Consider the following 25,168-nt stretch of genomic DNA (forward strand, 5'->3'; position numbering starts at 1 on the left):
TCTCGGTATAGAATGCAGTGGTGCAACCATAGCTCACTGCAGCCTCAAACTCCTGGGCTCAAGCGATCCTCCCACCTCAGCCTTCTGAGTAGCTGGGACTACAGGAATGCACTACCACAACTGACTGATTCTTTCTTTTTTCTTTTTTTTTTTTTTTTTTTTGTGGTAGAAATAGGTCTCACTATGTTGCCCAGGCTAGTCTTTAACTCCTGGCCTCAAGCAATCCTTTTGCCTTGGCCTCCCAAAGTGCTGGGATTATAGGTGTGAGCTTTCCCACTCAGCCCATATTCTTCTGTATTAATTTGCTTTCAACTTCCAAGCTGCCTTTTAATGAGATCACAATGAGCTTCTGAGGTCTTTATAGTGGTTTCATAAATGTCCTATAGATAAAATTATCAGACTAATAAATTCAGTTACAAGTAAAGAGGACTGACCTCATACAATGTGACTTCAAAGTTTCCAGGAAGGCCCAGCAACCAGCTCCACTCCCTACCTGAAATCCCCACAAAGCAGTCCCTAATCTGAGGGCTAGTGTTAAAATAGCAAAGTTATTAGGCTGACAGTTTCAACCATGGCATAATCAAAGGGTATGACTTCAAAATTTCCAGGAAGGCCACCACCACCCATCACCTTCCCCTCAATTTAAAAAAACACCGGCCGGGTGTGGTGGCTCATGCCTGTAATCCCAGCACTTTGGGAGGCCGAGGCGGCCAGATCACGAAGTCAGGAGATCGAGACCATCCTGGCCAACACAGTGAAACCCTGTCTCTACTAAAAATACAAAAAATTAGCCAGGTGTGGTGGTACAAGCCTATAGTCCCAGCTACTCAGGAAGCTTAGGCAGGAGAATCGCTTAAACCCGGGAGGCGGTGGTTGCAGTGAGCTGAGATTGTGCCGCTGCACTCCAGCCTGGGCAACAGAGTGAGACTCCATCTCAGAACAAAAAACAAACAAAACAAAACCACCTCCCACCTGTTGGCCAGTGTTGAAAGAACATAAGTAGAGTTTCGATGTCTTAAATCCCTAACAAAATGCAAATATTTCTTTCAGAAATTTCCATTGCAATGTGACCATTTTCAGATTCCTTCCGAATAGGTTTTTAAATGGCAAAGAACTGCCTCCCACTGTACCTACGAGTCCTCTCTCATTGTCCTGGAGCCCTCCCTGGCCCCAATCAACAACAGCTGGAGCTGGAAGCTCCACCTGGAAGCTGAGCCACCCCAAATCTGAACCCAAACGTGATTTGGGGCAGAAATAATGTTATGAGTTCTAAACCAATATTCCCTGCATCACACTGCTAGTCACTGCTCAATCAGTAAATCTCACTTTGTTAACAAAGTGCTCGCCCCTAGCTTATTCCCAAGACTCAGTCTCCACCATCCACTTTTGTTCTGCAAACCATCTGTCTCATTCTGGGTATCTAAGTACTCATCCTAGTATTCAGCTCAGAATCCTGTTACTCCAGGCACAAGAAGTTAACCTTGCTGTTATCAAGAGAATGGAGTCCTCCCTGACATAAAGGCACAGAACAAGGAACTCAGGGGCGTCAGACATACCAGGGAAGAAAACTCGACTCTGCCTCTTTCTTGCTATGTGACTTTTTGACAGGCCTCAGCTTCCTTGTGTGTAACTACACACTCACTAAAGGACAGAATGCATAGCACAGCCTGAGCTGAATAAATGTCAGCAATGGTAGAGATGATGTTAATCACTGGGAGTGTGAGGATGACACAGCAACTTGTGTTGGAATGTACAGATATACTGCCTATTGCCACATTTTATGTTGCTATATTCTACCCAACTGGAGTGAAATATTCACAAACTCATACTGGAACTCATATAAAGGCTTTCTTATTTTTTGCCTGAGTGACTGCCTTTTATACACATTAGTAGCAGTCAATGAGTCTGAACTTGGGGTTCAGCCTGCAAAGCTGACTGTCTTTCCAGTTTCTGCAGTTCATCCTATTGCCCCCGAGCTTCCGAAACCCTAGCAAAGCACCTGGATCTAGGTCCTAGTCCTCATTCCATCCTGTGCCATTTCAATTATTTGGGCCAGGTACCACCACTCCCCAAAATGAAGATAACCATAGTATCTGAGACTTCAGAAGAGAACAAAGAATAGGAAGCCTGGAGGGAGCCAAAGATAAATGGCTCCACAATTCTGTTTTGGTCAAAGGCATTTTTGAAATCACTGGAAGGAGTGTTAGTGTCACTTATCTCCAAGTATCATCATGAATAAATACAAAGCTCCCATTGTGAAGACAGCAATATACTTGCAACATTTCCTGCAAAGTGCACCAGTTATACATGGATTAAAAAAAAGAAAAAAGTGGGGGAACAGCTAACTCAGTGAAATTACATACACATATACGCACACAAAACATATACACACACTACATACACACGCACACACTCCTTTGACACCAAAAAGTAAACTCAGGTAGAATGAAAGAGATTTTATGCATGTTCACCCACTAAGTGATTTGCTTTTATAGATTCTATTACACATACTTAGTTGTAGAGGGATATAATCTACCAGCCAATTAATGGGGCTCCAATGTTACCATAACCAGAGGCTTAAATGCTTTCTTACTGAACTGAAAACCTCAGCTTCATCCCTTATTGGTGACTTTCATCTAGTTTTTCTAGTGTGATTTTTTTTTTTTTAAAGATACAGGGTTGTGGAATTCTGAGGTTTTAATTGTTCACAATATCCGTTTATTATAATACTACAAATAGGTGAAAAACTCTGTAGTCCATACTATTTTAAAATATTTCTTCTCTTCCTTGACTTGAAGTTTCCCCCATATTGTTCATCGACTAAGACTAGGTTTTGATTTTAAATTATTTAGAATTCCAAAGATCAATTTCTGGGACACAACACAGAAATGCAGAGTAGAAATCATTAATAAAAATGATTAAATAATCTAATATTAACTTCAATTAAAACTCATTAGCCTTGAATCTTTAAGAATATACTCATTTCTCAAGAAATATTTTCTAAGTTTTTGTTCTTATAGATACAAAAATAAAGTACAAAGCAACATGCTCTACTACTACGCAAGGCAAAAAAAAGAAAAACCTGTTTGTATATAGCTCATTATGGGAAACTGAAACTAAAGGGCATTTCCCCCAGTTTGTTTGTATATTGGTAAGCAAGTTCAGGTATTAATAATAAAGCCTCTGATTAGATTCCAGTTCAATTAATAACCTAATACTGATCTCAATTGCACGCCAATTTACCATTTACCCCATAATCCCAATCACTGCCAAAAAGAGCTATCATAAACAGCGCCTTTTAACACTGCAGTGTTTACCACCTAACATCAGATCTAGGTTGATCCTCCTACACAGAACTCCATATGGATCAAAGTACCTACGTCATTTATTTCCAAGTGAATATACAGAAGAGGCATTAGTATACAAACTAGAAGTGTCCTAGGAGCTATAATAAAAGAACTACACCCAGAAGCCTTACCTACACCTGGAACTTTAGGTGACAAGATTCTGAAGTCTGACCTAATCCTATAATGGGATAAGACTTTTAGAGATCTTGGGAGGGAGAATTTTGCATTTGGAAGGAACATGAATCATCGGGGGTCAAAGAGTAGACTGTGTTGGGCAGCCTCCAAGATGGTCCCCAATGACCTGTCTCTTTGTATTCACACCCTTTCATAATTTCTTCTCTTGAGTCCGGGCTGGACCTACTAGCTCCCTCTTGCCCTCTAGTTATTGGCTCTGAAGCCAGCTGCCATAACATAAGCCCCCTCTACTTCTCCATGGAGAGGCCCACTTAACAAGTAACTGCAGAAAACTTCCTACCAATAGCCCCTGTGAGTTAATACTTGTTGTCATAAGCCACCAAATTTTGGAGTAATTTGTTACTTAGCGATAATTAACCAACAGATACCCAATACAGATTTTACCACTACAAATATCCTTTGGATAACATCATAATACATATTTGAGACCATGTGACAGAAAAAAAAAGAAAATGAATATCCAAGATATACTTTACATCTAGAAAATTACATGCAGACACATATAGAAAAACATTACTTCCTTCAAATAAAGAAAAAATCTTCAATTCGAATATTTACCAAAAATGTCCTTACCTTGAATGCACTGAAGTGTTCCATCCTCCGCTCTGATTGTGAAAGTCTCACCTGGATTAACTTGAACGAGAATAACCTGCCAAAACAACACATTAATTTCAGTTTAATACTGGAACCTCTGGGATTTGTCAAGTGTTATTACCTATATTTATACACTAGACAGGAAGTATGTGGCATAAAATGTTTTATAAACACAAAACTTGGAGTATAAGTCTTAATGGGAGGTATGGGGATAGAAGGAGTACATGTATTTGAATTTAGCTAAGTGAATTCTCCTGTGTTGCTTATGATGCTATCTAACTTTAAAAACTCCATTTGAAGAAAATTTTTCTTTGAAAAGCACAATTCCTTTTTCTCTTTCACAAATTTAGAAACTACAATTAAAGAAGAAAAAAGACCAGAAACCATACTTATAGAAGAAAGCTGCATCTAGCAATGAGGTTTTGACCTAACAGTGTTGCATACTGTTCCCAAGTGTCTATTACTGATCTGGGTTATATGATTCTATTGTGTGACAACAAAAAAATATTTACAAGAAAAAATTTTTTAAACAGAATATCTGTGTATAGGATCTTAAGACAATAATGAACAGTATTCAATAAATATTATAAATAGGCCCCACCAAATACCCAAATGTTTAAAGTCAATGTTTTACTTATATGAACATAAATATTTAATGTTAGACAACTTCCAAGACTAGACCATGAGTGGTAATAGCAAAGTACATTCTGTCACAGCCTTATAGTTTTATTAATAGTTTTAATCAAAGGATTAAAATTAACAGTTTTAATCAAAGGATAATCAAAGAAAAAAATCACTAATTGATATCTAAATACAAGTTAAAAGACATAATACAAACTTAAAAAACTATAGTTAGGCTGGGCACGGTGGCTCACATCTGTAATCCCAGCACTTTGGGAGGCCGAAGTAGATGGATCACTTGAGGTCAGGAGTTGAAGACCAGCCTGGACGAAACCTCATTTCTACTAAAAACACAAAAATTAGCCAGGCATGGTGGTGGGTGCCTGTAATCCCAGCTACCTGAGAGGCTGAGGCAGGAAAATGGCTTGGAGGTGGAGGTTGTGGCATGCCACTGCACTCCAGCCTAGGTGACAGAGCAAGACTCCATCTCAAAAACAACCACCACCACAAAAAGTATAGTTAAAAACCACCATGTACAAGGCTAAAACTTTTTAAAAATCACCATAGAATTTCTAGAAATTGACAGGATGTCAGTGTCATATTCATCCTACAGTTACTGCAACAAGCCCTGTTCTTCCCTAGCGCGGAACTGTCAAGCATACTGTTCCCTCTGTCTGTAATACTCTTCCTGTACTCCCTCATCTTAGCTTACCACCTCCCTTCCTCCATCCTCAACCAACATCTCTTCATCCTTCTCAGCGTGGGATATAGTGTTTGACTCTTAGGACAGGTCAGGTCCCCCGCTATGTGTTCTAAATCAAACAAAAAACCCGCTCTACTACTTCTTCCTAGCATTTACAACTGCAATTAATTAACTAAGCAATTATGTTAGTGTCTGTCTTTCCTTCTTTAATCTAGGCACGATAAGGATAACATCCAGCTATCTAGCCCCACGCCTGGCATAGAATAAGTTATGTGCTCAATAACTACTTTCACTAAACGAATGAAAGTCATAAAACATTTAAAAAAATTGCAAATAATTATCTTAGCTTAGAAATTAAGCTTTCACAAGATGCAATTTAAAAGTCAACTTTATTTACTGTATACACCATAATTTGTTTTGTAAAACTATTGAGATCAAAGCCATTTCATCTTTAAAAACTCCATCTTTAATATCCATGTATTTTGCCTCTTCTAATAATTCATCCAGATGACACTGCTGGAATACTAAAAATTTTAAATCAGAAAATACATTACCTGGAAAAAAATAGAATCATTCAGGGAAACTCAGACTAAGCTTCACCCCTGGTGCTCTTGAATTATGACAGTTATTTCAAGGCAATTTATTTTTCCTGTGTAACAACTGTAGATAATCTTTGAGTTTTCAGTATTTAAATTACCACCAATGTAAGCACATTGTACTGTTTCAAAAACTCAAAAGGAAATTCCTTCAAGATCTCTAGAATGATTAAAATATTTGTTTTCTTGAAAAGGAGCTTTTAAAATCATTTCTTTAACGTGAAAATCATTTATTTTTACATAAATATACAACATAAAAACTACAATGGAAGAAAACAACACTTCAATAGACGATTATCCAGGTCTTCTTAAAGGTCCTTAGACCAATTCTAGCATCACCGTAATAAAGCAGAAACCATTTGCTTTGTGTTTAAAGCTCTAGGGATAGAACTGTGATATGTGCCCATGGAATTAATTGGTTGGGGGAGCGGGGAACCAACGGATGCCAAGACTCTATGTCATAGATTTTCTCTGACAATCCCAAATTCATATACTCTCTTCTACCACGCTCATAATTGTCAGACAATGTGTCCCGAATACCAGTTCAGAAAACACAATTCACCAATATTACGGAAAGTCCCAGGCAAGAAAACGATTTGTGAATTGGGACATGTCCAGACTGTCGTCACGTTATCTGCTTATCATATTGCATAAAAAGTGTCTGTAACAGTTCCTCAGCGGTCACTGACACCAGGCCAAACTTCAAAGAACGACCCAGAGGCATCCAGCCTCTAAGGTCCCTTATGCCTTCCCCCACTGCTTACTGAGTTCAATTCCTGACCCCCATCCCGCTTCTTCAGGGAGAAAGATGATAGGTAACGGGCTTTTAAGCATCTGACGAAAATACCTCCCTTCAAATGTTTAGTTCATGTAATTTTCATTGCTGCTGAGTAGCCATAGCAACCAGACTATAATCTACCAAGTTACCTCAGAAACCAGGCAAGTCTCTTGTGTCCCAATATCAATTTTTCTCAGTAGAGGAGAAGTCATTATTTAAACAAACTGTATTCATCTTGGCACTGAGGTATTTTAAAAGAAAGCATTTTATTATACTGAGGGAGGCTGACCACCTTAGCTGTTTTCATTGTCAATAAAGCAGAGATAAAAAAATAAGTTTGACACACACCAGCCCAATGACCGGTCCTGACAGCAGACATGAATGAGCTGGCGGCAGGTCTTGCATCACGCAGCCCCTGAGGAGCATGAGTCACAACCTGGCCAACTCCCGGCACTTAACCTTTCCTATCATACAAGTTGGGCAATGTTTCTCTCTCTCCCTCCCTCCCTCTCCCCAGCCACAAAGCAGAAATATAATAACTGCTACAAGTCCTCCTTAATATAAAATGCGAAACAGAACATTGCTCTCCAAACCGCATCATTTTTTGTCTACTCACTAAGCATTTCCTACTTTTCCAAAGTCAGCATTAAACTGATTCATATTGCACCACGTCTTCACAGGAAGAAAAAAAAGACAAAGATTTTAACTACTGATATTTTTTTTCTCCAGAGATGTTAAGAAGAACCATGCTAATCAAATCATGAGAGCATCCTCTAAGCTACTATTGCTTCATCAGATCTGTTTCAAAACCGTTAGTGCTACAAGAACCACGAAGCTGGAAATAAACAGAAGGCAGTTTATCAAAGTTTAATAAAAAATAAGTGACCACTCTTCCAAAGTCCAGAGAAACAATAAAACAAAAGTTACAATTAATACAATTGAGCAAATACAGCATCATGGGAATTCTTTGTCTAACAGGGGAATTGAAATTTCCTTTACAGGTATAAATCTAAAACTAACTCTGTTTTTTACTCATTAAAAGAGGGAAAGGAAGGCTACTTTTGCAATTTAAACTTTGGGTGGCTGATTAACCAGGTGTCAATAGTATCTAAGACTACTCCTGGAGGCAAATGTCTAATTTATGCCTCAAATAAAAAAATCACCAGTCACTCAAATAAGCAATCAGGCTAAAGTATCAGTCCATCAAAAAAGCTTCTGGCCAGGTACAGCGGCTCATGCCTGTAATTTCCAGTGCTTTGGGAGGCTGAGATGGGGAGAATCGCTTGAGACCAGGAGTTCCAGAGCAGCCCAGGCAACATAGTGAGACTCCGTATCTACAAAAATAATCGTAAAATTAGCCAGACGTGGTGGTGCATTCCTGTAGTTCTAGCAGCTCAGGAGGTTGGGGCAGGAAGATCATGTGAGCCCAGGAGGTCAAGGCTGTAGCAAACCGTGACAGTGCCAACTGCACTCCAGCCCGGGAAACAGAGCAAGACTGTCTCCCAAAAAAAGCGTCTCCTGGGAGAACGGTACCAACTGACCAAAGGCAAAATATTACACTTGCAGCATTTTTAACCGTTAAATCCAATCCTCAATCAAGATATAAACCATAGCAGAGAGGAGATCCCATTTCACTTCCAGAGTTTTTTCCACTGGCCACGCTTTGTGAAACTTGTTTTCATGTATAAATGAACACTTCCTCCTTGGAGCCCACATTTACGATTATCCAACAGATATCTTTAAGGGGGAAAATGATACAATCTAAAAGCTGCCGAGGAGTTCCACTCAACTAAGGATACTATCCAGGAATACCTAATAACTTTAAAAGTGACCTTTGACCACATGAGACGAGTACTACCGCCTATTCCTCATGCCACTATTTTCTGGTCACATATACTCCCACTCCCCACTCCTCAGCCCCACCCCCAAGATTCCCAGTCTCCAAGCTCATCCCAGGCCCCCACACCCAAACTGTCTATCCACACACACCTTTCAGACCCCAGTCTGTGTGCGACAGACCACAACTGGCCTCAGGCAAAACTGAAAAGTAAGCAGTATTTGTTTTTCGAGTCCCCTCTTTTCTCCAAATCAGGAAAAGGGAAGTGATGGGGTGCAAATGCCCAATATTGATCGTTGTGGTAATAACACACGCAAAGAAAATGTCCTAGGATTAAAAACATAAGCAAGTAAACTAGAAAGATCCTGGCAAGAAGATGTGAATGTATCCTTTGCCTCATTTTGCTCACTGCCCTACCTGAAGCCTGAATCCAAAGCTGATTGAAAAATAATATACAATAACAGGAAGCCCCCAAGGGGACCTAAGCAAACACTGGGAACTCAAGGTCCAAGGGCACACATTGTAGGTGAAGCTCCCCTGGCTCAACACAACCCGTAGGATACATGGCAAATATGTTTTGGGTTTTCCTGGGCTTTAGGACTCTCACTGTTCAAAATAAGGAGCAAGGATATCCACTACTCCAAAAGTTTTAATACTGTTTTCTTCAAAGAATAGAAGGTTCAAAAGCTGTACCCTCAGCCGGGTGTGGTGGCTCACGCCTGTAATCCCAGCACTTTGGGAAGCTGAGACAGGTGGATCACTACTCCGTCTCTACTAAAAATACAAAAATTAGCCAGGCATAATGGTGGGTGCCTGTAGTCTCAGCTACTCTGGAGGCTGAGGCATGAGAATCGCTTGAACTCAGGAGGCGGCAGCTGCTCCAGCCTGGGCAACACAGTGAGACTCTGTCTCAAAATAATAATAATAAATAATAAGTTAAAATTAAAAACAAAAATGTACTGTTCTTTGTTTTTAAAAAAAAAAAAGCTGTATCCTCACTATCACATCTGTAAGATTAATTCGGCATGATGCAAGGTACTTTATCAACTCCTTTTTCCAGGTTTTTTTCTATAGTGATTAAGAAACAGCTACTACTTATTGAATCCCTGTCATCTGCTAGGTAGATATTAACTAGATTTTACAAATGGGGAAATTGAGGCTTGAAGAAGAAAAGCAACCCTTCCAAGGTCACAAAACTACAAAGTGACTGGAATCCAGCCATGTCTGACCAAAATGCATACTCATCTAGTCCACACCACCACTTCTCCCCTCTACTAGGCGTGGTTTCACCATGTCAATTCAATATGGAGATAATTCAACAAGACTGCTAAAATAAAGAGAATGCAGTTAACCGGGTCAAAGGAACATCCCCAAAGGCAGGACAAGTTCTCTTCTAGGAAGTATGTGTTCCTCCCTGAAGCAGAGCCTTCTACCCTCAATTTCTTTTTCTTCAAATTCCTACCAGTGACAAGTCTCTCAGTTAAGTAAAATTACATTCTTAAGAAAAAATTTTTACCAAATCTGCCATGTTTCATGCTCTCAATAAAATCTAAAACCAACCACTTCTCACCTCTGACCAGATTTTCTCTCTGGTAAACATTTGCGCTCTCCTTAAAAGTTCACCTCCCAATGCATTCACATTCCAGTGTCTGCTCAGCTTCTGTGTCCCGGCAACAAGAGTGACTCCTATAGGAATCCATTCACAGAAGTTCTGAAATCTAAGCCCTTTACATCTACAAAATGGTTTGAATTACTTGGAAATGCTTCTTATTAAGATTATCATAACAAAAGCCAGCAATAAAAAGTAATAAAGTAACACCATAGTATGTGGAAATTTCCTATTAAGGGCTCCGAAGTCCAGGAAAGGACCCTCTCCGGCTCAGTTTTCTCACCCACAAGCGGCCCTCTCAAAGCACACAGGAAGAATTAAATTCGGCCACCTTTTTACATACTTTTAAGCAACTAGTTTGAGACACTGTCCACCATACAATCCAGGAAAACAGAATTTTACAGCTGGATACTTAAGACCATTGCAAAGTTTAAAGAAGCTGTCCAGATTTAAGACTTCAAGGCAAACACACTAAACATGCTCTTTTAAAATGTAATGCTTTTAAGATTTTCCTTTCTAGATTTGAGTTACTAGAGCTTTGTTAAGTAATTGTTGGAAAGCCAGGCACACTTAGATTCTTGGTCTTGGAAGCACTACAGCTTTGAGGACATACACATACTGACTCGTACACATTAACAGATTATTCCAATTCTTCCCTCATTCTGCACCAAGTCCAAATTCAAGACTGACACTAGTCTCTACAGAGAGCAAAGGAAAAATGTGACAAAGATTTTCCAGCCAGCCCCGCCCCTCCTCCCGCATGTCCTCAGCACATACAAGCACAGCCGATTCTATGCACGTTGAATTCAGAGCCAGTTTATGCACCATGACATCAGTGCAGTATAATGAGCCAAGTTTAAACTCCATCTGGGACAAATAATGTCCAGGCACACTGTGACTTCTTTTGTTTATATACAGTGACTAAATATGTCTTGGTGGTAAATGAACTAACTCAAGATTTATTTCCCAAGGCCTCCAAAACAATATTCTGCACCCTGAAGCAACTCCCTGCCTCCAGTTCTTTTTCCAAGGCTATGCATAAGTGATTTTTAGCAGAACACATGGTTTTTGAAACATATAATTAACATCTTCAGGAAAGTCAAAATCCAAGCAGTCCTTCATCAATCTAAAACAAAGAAAACGAGGAACTCATGAGCAACCAGGTACAGCATCACTGTTTACAGTAAAAATCTGCGTGACACTTAATTCTGTATTCCCCTGAGAAAACAGGAAAAGTCGAGGTGAGAGATTTAAGAAATACCTGTGGTCATTTTCTTTCCTTTTGAAGGATAAACTTTGTTCCTTTTACCCTCGTATTACTCTGTAAATTCAGAATGAAAAACCACTTAATATGTTCAAATCTTACAAGGTTTTAAACTTCTTTAGTCTCAAAGCTGCCTCTAGGGTGACGTAATTTTTTAATGGAAATGAAGGATGGGGTTTGAGAAGAAAAGGCAGGCAAAAGGCCCTCTCCTAACTCCAGGGTGACACTCCCATGGGGGAGGAAACTCTACTACCTCTACTATGTCTACCTACTACTACCCTCTACTATCCTTTTCTGGCCACCATCATCTCTCAGCAGCTGCTGACCCGCAAGGGAGCAGCCCTCCTATTGCCAATCTCAAGAAAAGAACCATTCCCTAAGGAAAAAAGGGAGACGCTGCTGTGACCCGGGCTGGGGCTTCGGAAGATTTCACTCCCAACTCCTTTTGACCTCCAGGCCTTCTGACACTACCACTGCTGCTTAGTCCTCAATTTTCAGAAGCTGGGGAGCCAGAGGCACTGCCACCTTCTGGAGTTAATGTGGAAATCATGTAAGATAATGAGGAACGGCCTCTATAAACTTTACAATTTACTACTGTGCAAAAACCTAGTCCCATCTCTTTCCCCAGCTGTTTACCTGAACAAGACTGAGAGGTAAGTCCAACCCTGGCAGCTCCACCTTTCCCAGAAGGCAGGATCTGAGTTTTGGAAAAAGAGATAAGTGGGTTCGAATCCCAGCTCTGTGATTTGCCAGTTGCAAGTACGTAACCTTTCTCCCCTCGGGTTTTGTCTATAAAGATGATTGCCGCCTTACAGGGTGTGTAATTACTGGATGAAATAATGTGTGTAAGTGCTCAGCACCAGCCCCAGCACCTCATAAGCCCTCCCCCCAATAGTCACTAATCCTTCCCTCCACCTCAGCAGGAAGAAAGAGATAAAAACATCCATTAAAAGCCACTGTTTCCAACAATTTTAACTTAGTGTCCACAGATAACCACTCAAGTAGAAGTTGAGATTGGGCTGAGACTAAAAGCATTCTCGTGATCAGCAGGCTTCCAAAGTAGCACTTAAGACTGAGGTAAATGCCAAAAATTTTGTCAAACACTTAGCATTCTTTCAAAGTCCTAACTCTGACCTTTCGTACAGTTTTTAGACTGCTAAGGTATGGAAATCTCTGGAAGAGTCAACCTTACAGCATCTTTTGTCCTACATTTCCCTCTAGGTTTAGGAATAACTGTTAGAAAATGGGTCACTGTACCCCTCTAAAGACGGCACTCACACCTGGTGTGACACCTATCTTTCTGCCTTGTTAATGGAGGCTCTTTAAAGTTCCAAGATTGGCCCAGGTGTGGTGGCTCATGCCTGAAATCCCAGCACTTTGGGAGGCCAAGGCAGGCAGATCACTTGAGGCTGGGACTTTGAGACCAGACTGGCCCACGTGGTGAAATTTCGTCTCTACTAAAAATTTAAAAATTCGCCGGGCGTGGTAGCGGGTGCCTGTAATCCCAGCTACTCGGGAGGCTTAGGCAGGAGAATTGCTTGAACCAGGGAGGCGGATGTTGCAGTGAGCTGAGATCATGCCATTGCACTCCAGCCTGGAGGACAGAACAAGACTTCATCTAGAGGGAAAAAAAAATTTCCAAGATTGCTTGGAGTAGCATAGTGTGCAGAAGTAGTCAATAAAAAGTTGGAGAACTCTCATCCTGAGTAAACCACTTTAAAAATAAGGAAGCAAGAGACTGTGGGAAGTAAATGGATGCAGACACCGATCTATGAAAGGATGATGTCTTCTAACACCCAACTCCACCATCGATTCCCTGTGTCCTGAAAACAGACAGACATTATCCATATAGATAAACCCAGTATCTGATTTCCTATCACAAACCCTAAGAGAAAAATATGGATGCCATTCATTTGTAATTCATATTAATATTTTATAGTTTTACATTCAGTCACGACTAAAGCCATCAAGTAAATTATAAAGAAATCGCCATTCTATAAAGATGTTTTCCATGTGACCTTTTTGCCAAGGTGACAAGAGTATAAATGGGTTCTAAACAGATCCATTCTGGCAATATAAAATAAAAATTAAAAATCCGCTGCATTACTGTGGCCTATTTAACTACCAAACAACATCGCTAATTAAAGCACATCTTTCTGTATGTCATAGCTTCTCCCATGAACTAGAATGACAACTCAGCACTCCAATATAAAGACCAAAGAAACTTCTGAGACAGTAACATGCTCAGTGATTAATGTTTCTAACCACTGCTTAGAAAACACAAAAACATTTTACTGTATTCCAGCCTGGGTGAAAGGATGAGACCCCAACTCAAAAAAAAAAAAATTATCAACTTCTGATTGCATGAATATAACAACAACAACAAAAAAGGTTTGGTTAAGGCCTGGCACAGAGGGTCACACCTGTGTAATCCCACATTTTGGGAGGTCTAGGCAGGACGATGGCTTGAAACCAGGAGTTTGAGATCAGCTTGGGCAACATAGGGGGACTGTCTCTACAAAAAATAAAACTAAGTAGCCAGGCCATGCTGGTACACGCCTGTGGTCCCAGCTACTCAGAAGGCTGAGGTGGGAGGATAGCTTGAGCCCAGAAGATTGAGGCTGCAGTGAGCTGGGACTGTATCACTGTACTACAGCCTGGGGAACAGTGAGTCTCAAAAACAAAACATATTAATGACCCCTCCTGAAAATTAAAAGCCATGTAATATAATTGGTCAATAACACAAGTCCATTTCCCTTCAAATCTAAGGTGTGGCTAACAAGAATTGATTTGTATTTTTTTAAACAGCCGAAATGGAACCTTAGTAACAAGTTTACTGACATACTTTCTAGTCAACCTGCACCCAAAACTAGACCACATTTACCTCTGGATCTTTCCTGTCTCCACTTAACTACCTGATTATTTGCAAAGCAGAAGCCCTTGGAAGGGTAATTTGCTAAATGCAGACTGTCCATTTTATTCAAATGCTTGTCTACTATGCTGCAAAGAGCAGGGAAGGGGCAGGAAAGAGAGGACACCCAGGAAGGGAGGGCCAAATTATTCTTGTTAATCAAAGTGCTGAACACACCTGCAGCTCAGGTATAACACATTCCCTTTCAACAGATGATCTGATCTGACAGTCACCTGTTAAGGAAAAAGGCCCAGGGCAGGGAAGAAATACCAACGTAGGCATTCACACTAAAGCAGCACGTGTATATTGTTTCTTCTGGGGACGCATCATGTCTAGCTTCAAGTTATTGTAACATTAAAGCTGACCAGAAAATGACCAAGTGGCACCTAGTTGTGGCCAATGCCAATTTAAATGAGGAAACAAATATAATCTAAAGGCAGCTAAACCCAAGATTACCTAGATGAAACACTACAGCATTTTAGCAACTTGCTCCTTGGCAGGCTGTTTATTTTTGCATTTGGAAATGTAGGAGAGAGAAAAAAAAGATCGAGAATGAGTATCTGCATTTGGAACTTGGAGATTAATGTTACGAATTTTACGCAGCTTGCTTACTACTGTCATGTTTGGAGTGTAACGCATATATTTTATATCGTCATATGTTTAAATCAATCATTTGGACTAAAAAAGAAAAGAGTCTGCCTACATGAAAACGATTATGTGCAAACATATTCTGGATGCAGAAGTGTCTCATCTTAACACATTCTGGATGCAGAAGTGTCTCATCTTTTCTTCCTGTGTTTATATACTACTTTTACTGTACTATGAGATACATCAATAGCTATCACATCACATTCAACATGACAAATACACATTTTCAAAACAAGAAAAAGAGAAATCAGAGTTTGGAAATCTATCCAATTTAATCTTTTTTTTTTAAAGTTAACATGGAAATGCTTTACGGCTGGGCACAGCGGCTCACACCTGTAATCCCAGCACTTTGGAAAGCCATGGCAGGAGGATCCTCTGAGCCCAGGAGTTCAAGACCAGCCTGGGCAACATAAGGGGACCCTGTCTCAAATACATACATACATACATAAATGCTTTAAATAAAAATTCCTCATCTAGGTAATACCAGGAAAAGTTTACCCTTAAAAAACAAAAAAAACTCTTTCAATAAATACTTAAAGACTCAATTCTTGGAAACTGTAAAAAAGAATATAAATACAAGTATTTGTATCTCTGCGCTTGGAATACTTTTACCTTGCATCTGTGTTTAATGTCTCCTAACTAGGCTGTAAACAGTAAAACTAAGGGATAGGATTGTTTCTTTTGGCCTTTCTAGGCTTTAGTAAATGTTCCATGTGGCACTTATTGGGGGCCTCAAATCCTAAAAACTAAAAGCCAAAAAACAAAACAAAAAAACTCACATGGGTCCTAACATGTAAGAGGTAAAGTTGAAATCCTTCTACAAAGCCACATGAACCAGTGCCCAGCCTAATTCATTTTACAAGTCATGGGGCAAGTAGACAACTAAAAGATTCTAAAACAGGCCGGGCGCGGTGGCTCAAGCCTGTAATCCCAGCACTTTGGGAGGCCGAGACGGGCGGATCACGAGGTCAGGAGATCGAGACCATCCTGGCTAACACGGTGAAACCCCGTCTCTACTAAAAAATACAAAAAACGAGCCGGGCGATTTGGCGGGCGCCTGTAGTCCCAGCTACTTGGGAGGCTGAGGCAGGAGAATGGCGTAAACCCGGGGGGCAGAGCTTGCAGTGAGCTGAGATCTGGCCACTGCACTCCAGCCTGGGCGACAGAGCGAGACTCCATCTCAAAAAAAAAAAAAGATTCTAAAACACATTATCAGTTTGATACATAATGCATGTGCCTGAAAAAAAATCTTAATCATTTTTCTGTATTTAAAATATGGTATGCATGAGCACAAGATGCAATTTAAAGTTTAAAAAGTTAACAATTTCCAGATTCCAAACCAGGATGACCACAGAGTTCAGGCAGGCTTGGAAACTAAGTGGACAGAGTAGGCACTGAAGAGGACATTCCCCATCAACAGAAAATGGCTGCAACTTCTGTGTCAATTGTTGCCAGGTAGGAAGGACCAGCCCAGTGTTATCACGTCTTCTGTTTCTTGTTTTGTTTTGTTTTGTTTTGTTTGAGACAGAGTTTCACTCTTGTTTTGTTTTGTTTTGTTTTGTTTTGTTTTGTTTTGTTTGAGACAGAGTTTCACTCTTGTTGCCCAGGCTAGAGTGCAATGGCGTAATCTCAGCTCACTGCAACCTCCGCCTCCTGGGTTCAAGTGATTCTCCTGCCTCAGCCTCCCGAGTTGCTGGGACTACAGGCATGCAGCACCATGCCTGGCCAATTTTTTGTACTTAGTTGAGATGGGGTTTCACCATGTTGGTCAGACTGGTCTTGAACTCCGGACCTCAGGTGATCCTCCCACCTCAGCCTCCCAAAAGTGCTGGGATTACAGGCATACGTCTTCTGGTTTTTCCAGATAAACAGAAAAATCCAGAGTTTTATATAAATCTTCCCATTTTTAATATTGGTACTGAAATCCTTTTCTTTTAAACTAAAGGTAAAACAAAAACAAAAACAACACACACACACATATACCCATACCTGTATGACAAAGGCAATAAGCTAGTTTTCAAGCCCTGATATAGATGAATTAAATCGGTTCATTGCTTTCATCCTTCATCCATTCAAAAAGACTTACTGAATGTTACTTCAGATGCCAGGCACAGCATGAACAAGAGAGACACAGTCCCTACCCACCCTGAGTTGACAAGGAAATTAGACAGGCAAAAATTGCAATAATTTGAAAACAATCATAACGTTAAAATCACCTTAGAATTTAAAATTGCCATTATTCTGCAATGCAACGCTAACATGCCAGGATTTTACCTTAATCCTTCCTGTTGGAAAGGCAGCTCAATTTCTAGCATTTGAAGGATACTGACTACATCTTATATCTTATTATTATTGCCTTTGGCTAATTAAATTCTGAAGTGTCTCTCAACCCAGACAGCTCAGTACTGCCATAATTATATGTCCTATGTTCTAATTATTGGGGGTGCCACATATAACAACACCCTCTGATAACATGGCATCAACATTTTCCTTTATAAGACTGAGATTCTGCATAGGCTATGCCTTTTTGGAAGCTTTTGTAATGAGCAAAATTGGCAAAACTAACTTAGAGAGGTCTGAAAAGTCAGACCACAGATCTGGATGAAATCACACCTTTTTTTTGTAGTTAAAAGGAGGCCCTCAAAGCAGGGGTTGCTGCCTCCGCAGCTGGAAAGTGGATCTGGTTGAGGGGTGCTTGTGATCTGCCCCACTGTGGAGTCGGTAATTCTGAGCAACAGGCATCAAGCGGAAGGGTGGACCGCCAGACTGGAGAATCAGAGGACAAATACATTCACTAACAAAGACACTAAATAGCAAAAGTTCAAGCAAAGAGATCACCGACTATGCAGATAAGGTTTGTTTGTAGTACCCCTAATAGCTCTCCATTTGCATATGTAATCCCTATAATGTATTCTCCTTTAATAAAACAGAAACGGATTACTTGATGTACAAAGTCTGATCATTCTAGCCTTCACTTCATTTTAAATCTGATCTGACCCTCTCCACAGATACTTTTCCTAGCCTGATCTGTTTTCCTGCCCACCTATCCCAGTCCTCAATTCCTCCTCTGAACTCCTATGCGCTGTGACACTCTACAATCCAAGCACTCTCCTGTGATTCAATGTATGTGTAAATACAGTCTCTTTTTTTTTTTTTTGGTAGGCCATATTTTGCTCCTCAACTAGACTGCTCATTCCTTTAGGGCAAGAACAGTGCCTTATTCATCTTTCTGTCACCAGCACCTAATACAGTGCTGGCATACAAGACATTTGATAAATACTTATTAAAATGAACAAATCTATTATTCAATCACTCCTAAATGTAGTCATAAATCCTATCCTCTCATTCTTTTCCACCCCAATTTCAAAGGAGAGAAGCTGACAGTATCTTGACACTGCAGGGCTTTATAAGTTTGAGTGGTAGAGGAAACATGAATGGTAGTCAGCAATAATAATTTTATTTAAGCATTTGCCCAGCTTGTGCATTTCTCATGCATCTTGATGCTGAAGAATGTGATCCAAGGCTGAGCTTCCCCATACTTGGTTTTCCATACCCAACATTTGACCAGCCTCTTTCTACTTTCTAGCTCAAGCCTCAGCCCCTAACAGGATTCTACCACAAAAGGAGCTCTTCTATAATGTTATTTAGCAATAATAGCTGCAGTCTCTTTCTTAACTGTCACTCCCATTCTCATCTGAATATCCTTCTTTCTCCTGGGTAACCTTCCCAAGAGTTGTTTATTCATTTTTCTACAATATACTGATGACAAACCTTCCTTTCTGTTGGGATTTCTGAGAAGGAGACAAACTCTGTCATGTAAGCAAAATTCTTCATGGGCCCCTGACACCATGGCTCTCAGTATATTTAAGGAGTGAACCTGTGCAGTGACAGGATTTGAACTACTCAATGCAAGAAGGAAGCCATCAAGCAGAAAGTTATTAAGAAGACATCAACCAGAACAGAAAAGGTCACTGGATTAGGAGGAGGGGCACATTTGATGTAAAAGACATGCCGATGATGAGCACCATCTGAGGGTGGAAAGCTTTAATATGTTGAACGTACTATCTGGAAATGTGTATTCAAAAGAACGCTCCAGGAAAAAACTCTGGTTACATATTCTGTCTAGAGGAAACAAGGGCTTTCAAAAGAAGAAACAAAAGAGGGGAAAAATTCTCTCCATGAAATGACATGCTAAGTGCTAATCAACAGGAATAGGCAAAGTCAAGAGAATTGGACATGATTGAGGCAACTGCCTTCTGCCTTCCAGGGTAAGTAGATGACACGTTAACCTCAGCTAGCAGGAGAGGCGGGTTTTCTGTATATGTTTAAGGAGTTCTACTTTCTGAAGAAGAAGCATTAAAAACACTCAGCAATATTCTAGAAGAATAGATGAATTAAAAGAGGCAAGAAGGAAGAAGAATAATATGACAAATCATATAGTAGATGTCCTCCATATGCTAAATGCTAGTCAGGTCAAAGAGGCATCTAATCCAATCCAGTTCCACTAGGAATTGACCCTCAGTGAATACATATTTAAGCAAAGTCACTAAGAATATAATATAAAGTGGCACACTACTCTCATGCAGGTCACAGATACCCTTATATCTTATAAGTGTCACGTGTTAAATTAACAAATCAGTAAACTCTGCCACCCTGTGTCAATACTGCTGTTTTTAATCTAATGGTTTAACTGGTAGCTGCTATAATTCTTCAGAAATTATTAAAATATTAAAGCAATAAGAAAGTCAGAATTTGGGCTGATGTTTATTCTTTTGTGCTCAAAACTGGCTGCTAATTTTAAAATCACTAAAATGCAGAAGTCCATAACAAACACAGGTAAGTTAATATACCACTAGCTTCTGAATATGTCAACAATAATTTTCTGATTATTGAATGGCACTCATCATCATTTATACAGCCACACACTAAAAACTCAGGTTGAAACCTGATTTTTATAAGTCAAGAACAGCATACAATTAGGCATATTAAGGGAAGCAAACTTTATTTAGCTAAGCTAGGCTGTAGTTACTGAGAGGTGGAAGAAATTAATAGTGATAAAAAGCAGAGATAACTTTATTTAGAAAATAATACTTCAAAATAAAGCTACTCAGTATCACTTTTGGTTATATATACAAGAGAAATAAAAACATGTCCACACAAGAATCTGTGCATAGCAGCATTATTCATAATAGCCAAAAAGTGAAAATAACTCAGATGTCAATCAGATCACGAGTGGATTAATAAAATGTGGTAGATCTGTGCAGTAAAATATTTGGCAATAAAAAAGGAATACAGTACTGTCACATGCTACAATATGAATGAACCTTAGAAATGTGTTGAGTGAACTAGGCACGGTGGCTCACACATGTAATCCCAGCACTTCGGGAAGCCAAGGCAGGTGGATCACTTGAGGTCAGGAGTTCAAGACCATCCTGCCCAAGATGGTAAAACACCATCTCTACTAAAAATACCAAAATTAGCCAGGGGTGGTGGCACATGCCTGTAATCCCAGCTACTCAGGAGGCTGAGGCAGGAGAATCGCTTGAACTGGGAGGTGGAGGTTGCAGTGAGCGGAGATCGTGCCATTGCACTCCAGCCTGGCCAACAGAGCAAGACTCCATCTCAAAAAAAAAAAAAAAAATGTTGGGTGAAAGATGACAGACACAAAAGACCAAATGTTATGTAATTTTATTTACATGAAATTCCAGAATAGGCAATATCTACCTACAGAAACAGAAAGTAAGAGAATTAGTGGTTACCTAGGATAGGGGGGAGAGAGAAAATAGGAAATAGGGAGTGATCTCTCCAGGGTTCTTTTTAGAGTGATAAAAATGTTCTAAAATTAATCGTAGTCAAGCTTGTACAGTTCTGTGAATATACTAGATTCCAATGATTGTATACTTTCAGTGGGTGAATGGTATGACATGTGAAATATACCTCATAAAGCTGTTAAATAAGGAAAACTCTTGTGTAAGCTGCTTCTGTTCACACTGTTTCTTGTTATTCATTTTTAGTTGATAACGCTTTTAAAAGTTTCATTCATAATGAGGATGACTTTTCTTTTTAAGAAAAGAATCATCCTTTTCACTACTGCCCTTTTCCTGCTACCTGCATAAAATGACAAACCAAGGTTTCCAACCTAATGTGACTTCAAATAATGAAAATTAACAGTCTGTCTTATTTGGAGAGCCAGAAAGCAACAGAGAATCCTGCCAAGAACTAGTCCTAATTACATCCAGAAACCAGCAGAACAGAAATTAGAAGGAGGAGGGCTGTGAGAACTGAAGAGCTTTCTCATAACTGCGGTAGTTCTTTTGCATATACAGAAATGTTTAGAATGTCCTTTGCACAGCTGCAAAGTATTAAGAACCTTGTAAACACATGCAAGGTAAGCTTCACCATACACACTCCTAACAGACATTTAGAGGCAGAACCCTATGGCCAGGGGATGGCTCTTTACAACAGTATGGTGTGAGAGGTGACTGAGGTGCCACATACCTCAGGATGCCACCGCCAAGGGTCTGTTGTATAGTGCCTGCAATGTCCACCCCTAGAGTCAATCCTGTGCCTCCAAAAGGTTCTTATTAAGATGAAAAGGTGTTGCTTCAGTGAGAAAGCACAGTAAAAGCCTCAGAAAACATTTGTATAGATCCCTTTCTCTGGTATGTCCGCTGTAGCCTGATCCTTTAACATGGAACCACCTGAGCACTACACTACACAGGCTCTTAAAGGCAAGCAGCAAATGATCAGCAGGTGCCCAGAGCAAGCACTCAAAACTCAGGCAGCCCCACACTCTGGGATCCGGTCTTGGAGACTCACCTCTGTTCTTTGTTCTTTTGAATTGCCCTCTATCCCTCCCCTTTCCCTACTTCCTCTTGTGTTTCTCTGCCACTTTTGGTTTTTCCTTCTCCTTCACTCTGTATTCCCCTTGTGCCTTCACCTGGGTTCAACACATAGGCCCCAAGGCTCTGCCATGCCCACTTAGGCCAATGCTAAATGTTGGAACCCAAAGGAAAGAAGGGATGCTTGAAAGAATGAGGGAGACACAGGATGGAGACTCTGGGAGCAGAATGAGGAAGAAAAACATCAGACACAGAGGCCACTGCCTAGGGTGAGCCTCAGTGACATAGAGGCAATGACAAAACATGGTAAATCTTGGGATGGTCCTGCTGAGAGGGACATTTCTAACGCACTTTACCTACTTAACAATTTTGCCCATTACAGAAAAGTTAGAGTTAATGCCAAGTAATAGCTTGGAGTCAAGGATGTTAATGCTTCTAACACAATTAAACATATTTAACACAATTAAACACAATTAAAAAGACAAAGTTTCTTCTAAGATTTTTTAAGTGTAACCCCACTTCTTCATAAAGCTTATTATTTTGACCATTTATAAAACAGATATATTAACAGATTCTTCTTTTCTTATTAGCTTTAGAGAAAGTTTTAATAAGATTAATTAAAGAAAGATTTAATAAAAATGTGAGGGATTTTTTTTCTTTTTAGGGATGGGGTCTCACTATGTTGCCCAGGCTGGTCTCAAACTCCTGGGCTCAAGGGATTCTCCTACTTCAGCCTCCTGAGTAGCTAGGATTACAGGCATAGACCACCTTATCCAGCTTTGAAAATATGATTTTATTAACCAAAATTGTTAAGCAGCTTCTGCTTAGAGTTGAGGTAAGATATGCAGGGTAGGGAAATGTCATGTAGCCTGCTGGGCAAGCTAAATCACAGACATGTGGGAGAAATCATCAAAACATAAACATGGTGTACAATATGGACGGGTGGCCTCAGGTCTCTTGGCTACACAGGCAAATGGGAATGAGGTGACCACATCTGAGAGACCTAAGTTGTTTCCCAAGTTTACTCACATTTGACTAAATACCTTGTCTTGTTTTTCTTTGTATTAGTAATTCTTTTAATTGGGAGACCAAACACTGCATCTTGAAACCATCCACAACACTCTGTAACCTTCCCGTGAACTAATGGAGCACAGTGAACAGGAGAGCAGGCAGAGAATGACAGAGAGGCAGGCCAGCACTAACAAGGAAGGCTGGCAGCCAGGCAGCGTGATTGGATTTCACTCCAGATGTAAGAAGGTGGCCTGAGGTAGGCTAATGACATCAGAAAGTTTTTATTTGGAAATAAACCTCAGGATCTATGTGGAGAATGCTTCCTGGTGGGGCAAAAAGTAAAGCAGAGAGACCAGTGAAAAGAGCTGTCCTACCCTACCCTAGTGAGATGATGGCGCAGGGTCCAGCAATGGTAGTGGAAATGAAGTGGTTACGGCAGAGGATGGATTCAGCACACACTCCTGAGATAAAGTCAACAGGACATGCTAAAGACTGAAGAGGAAGATGAGAACACAGAGTGAAGACTGTAAAGTGAGGAATGGGTGGTAAGGAAGGAGAGGAAGTGGAGAAATACTGCCAAAGAGGGAAAAGGGGACAGGAGGTAGCAACTGGAGGGGGATGTGGAATCAAGTGAGGAGGTTTTGTTTTACTGGGTGGGGAAAGGTAAGATACTACTGTACGTTGCTGGAAGTAATCCAGCAGAGGAAGAGATTGAGGAACCAGGAAGGGAGATGTCTGCATCCGTGGTGAGAAGGCATGAAATGCATTCAACTAACAAACATTTACTGAGCACCTATTATACGTTTTTTGTTCTTAAGAGGTTCACAGTGCAATGCAGGAGAAAATAATATAAATTATTAAGCAGCAAGATCAGCTCCAACAAAGGTGTATATACAAAGAATTAATATACAATGATTGATAGAGTGTGAATACACTATATGATAGATTAGAGCAGGAGGCATGTACTGACACCAAATAAATGATTAACTTATTTGAATTATGAATGTATTTTGGGTAAATATTTTCCAACCACTTGCTCCCAATTCTACTTTTCACAAAATAAAAATTTGCTTTTATGCTTCTGAAGAAGGTACAAAGATAAAATATCTATTTAGTTATAAAACTGAGCAAGCCCAACTGTTGTAATAAAAATTTTTAATTAACATTAGAGGTAATAGTTCAATTCCTAATAATTTTTTAAAGTTTCACTTACTGATTAAATTGTTTCCCCCAAGTGCTACTGATTAAATTGTTTCCCCCAAGTACCGAGTTCACAAATAACTTCTTGAGTTCACAAATAACTCTCTATTCCACAATGTTCAGTAACTAGTGACAAAGGAGATCTAGAGGAAAAAAAGTACCATGATTTTTATGAGCTACACATTTGGAAGGACTAATTCCAGGAGCAAGGGTGGGTTCACAGTGTCCTGCGCATCTTGCCGAGATCACTCCTGTGTGAAGCCAAAACCTGATCCTCTGAGCATGCAGCTCTGACCAACCAAGCAAACTCGTCAAGCACAATATGGCATGAATACACAGCCATTTTATTTCAAAGACCTGTACACTATCTGAAAATGACTCACTTCAGAAGTCATCCACTTTTCAATGTTTCAAGAATACAAACTGAATGAGGGAAGATTTTGTTCTCTAAAATCACAATATTTAAAAAAAAGATACAGTAATTCTACAACAAAAACACTTACCTCTAGAAATGCTAAGGTTTGAAATCACAAATCTTTGAATCCCAAAGCAAATCAAATAATGCGTTACTGCTTCCCACTTAGACAATTTGACTTAAATTCCCCTCTTCCTACACCAACCTGCTGAGCTGCATCTCCATTCACCAAGTGGGGCATCATGGCTACCTCTCCGTTCAGTAATGGTGGCAGTTCCAGAGGGATTTGGTCGGTCATCATCATTGTGACGTACATTCATGGAGAACTTCCCTCAGCTGGCTTCCTGCAAGAGAACCACCACTTTTAAAAAAGTACTCAGGACCACAAAAATCACCTGTAACACAACAAGTCAGCAATCTAAGTGCTCCATCATGAAACCTAAGTTATTCTAATCTGAGAGCCCTGTATTACTATGTCAGGCCCCAAAGAGGGGTAGAACAAAGGCAAAGAAATAGCCTCAACTAGGAGACAAAAGACCAGAATCTCTAAGTGGCCATGTGAACATAACTTGCCTGTATCTCAGATATATCCAGGGA

The 25,168-nt window shown here is 40.0% G+C and overlaps 1 protein-coding gene across 2 annotated transcripts in view; it reads right to left on the reverse strand.

Annotated features, from left to right (window-relative positions):
- Positions 1–25,168, reverse strand: part of FNDC3B (fibronectin type III domain containing 3B) — a 362,808-nt gene that overhangs the window by 265,206 nt on the left and 72,434 nt on the right. For both annotated transcript variants that reach the window (XM_023213445.3, XM_023213446.2), the window contains exons 2-3: positions 24,777–24,915; positions 4,116–4,191 (exon numbers count right to left, since the gene is read on the reverse strand). In XM_023213445.3, the coding sequence (XP_023069213.1) occupies positions 4,116–4,191; positions 24,777–24,887 (187 nt within the window). In that variant the 5' untranslated portion in view covers positions 24,888–24,915. The remainder of the gene's footprint in view (positions 1–4,115; positions 4,192–24,776; positions 24,916–25,168) is intronic.

Source organism: Piliocolobus tephrosceles, chromosome 2 (assembly GCF_002776525.5).
Source record: "Piliocolobus tephrosceles isolate RC106 chromosome 2, ASM277652v3, whole genome shotgun sequence".
NCBI classification, from domain to species: Eukaryota; Metazoa; Chordata; class Mammalia; order Primates; family Cercopithecidae; genus Piliocolobus; species Piliocolobus tephrosceles.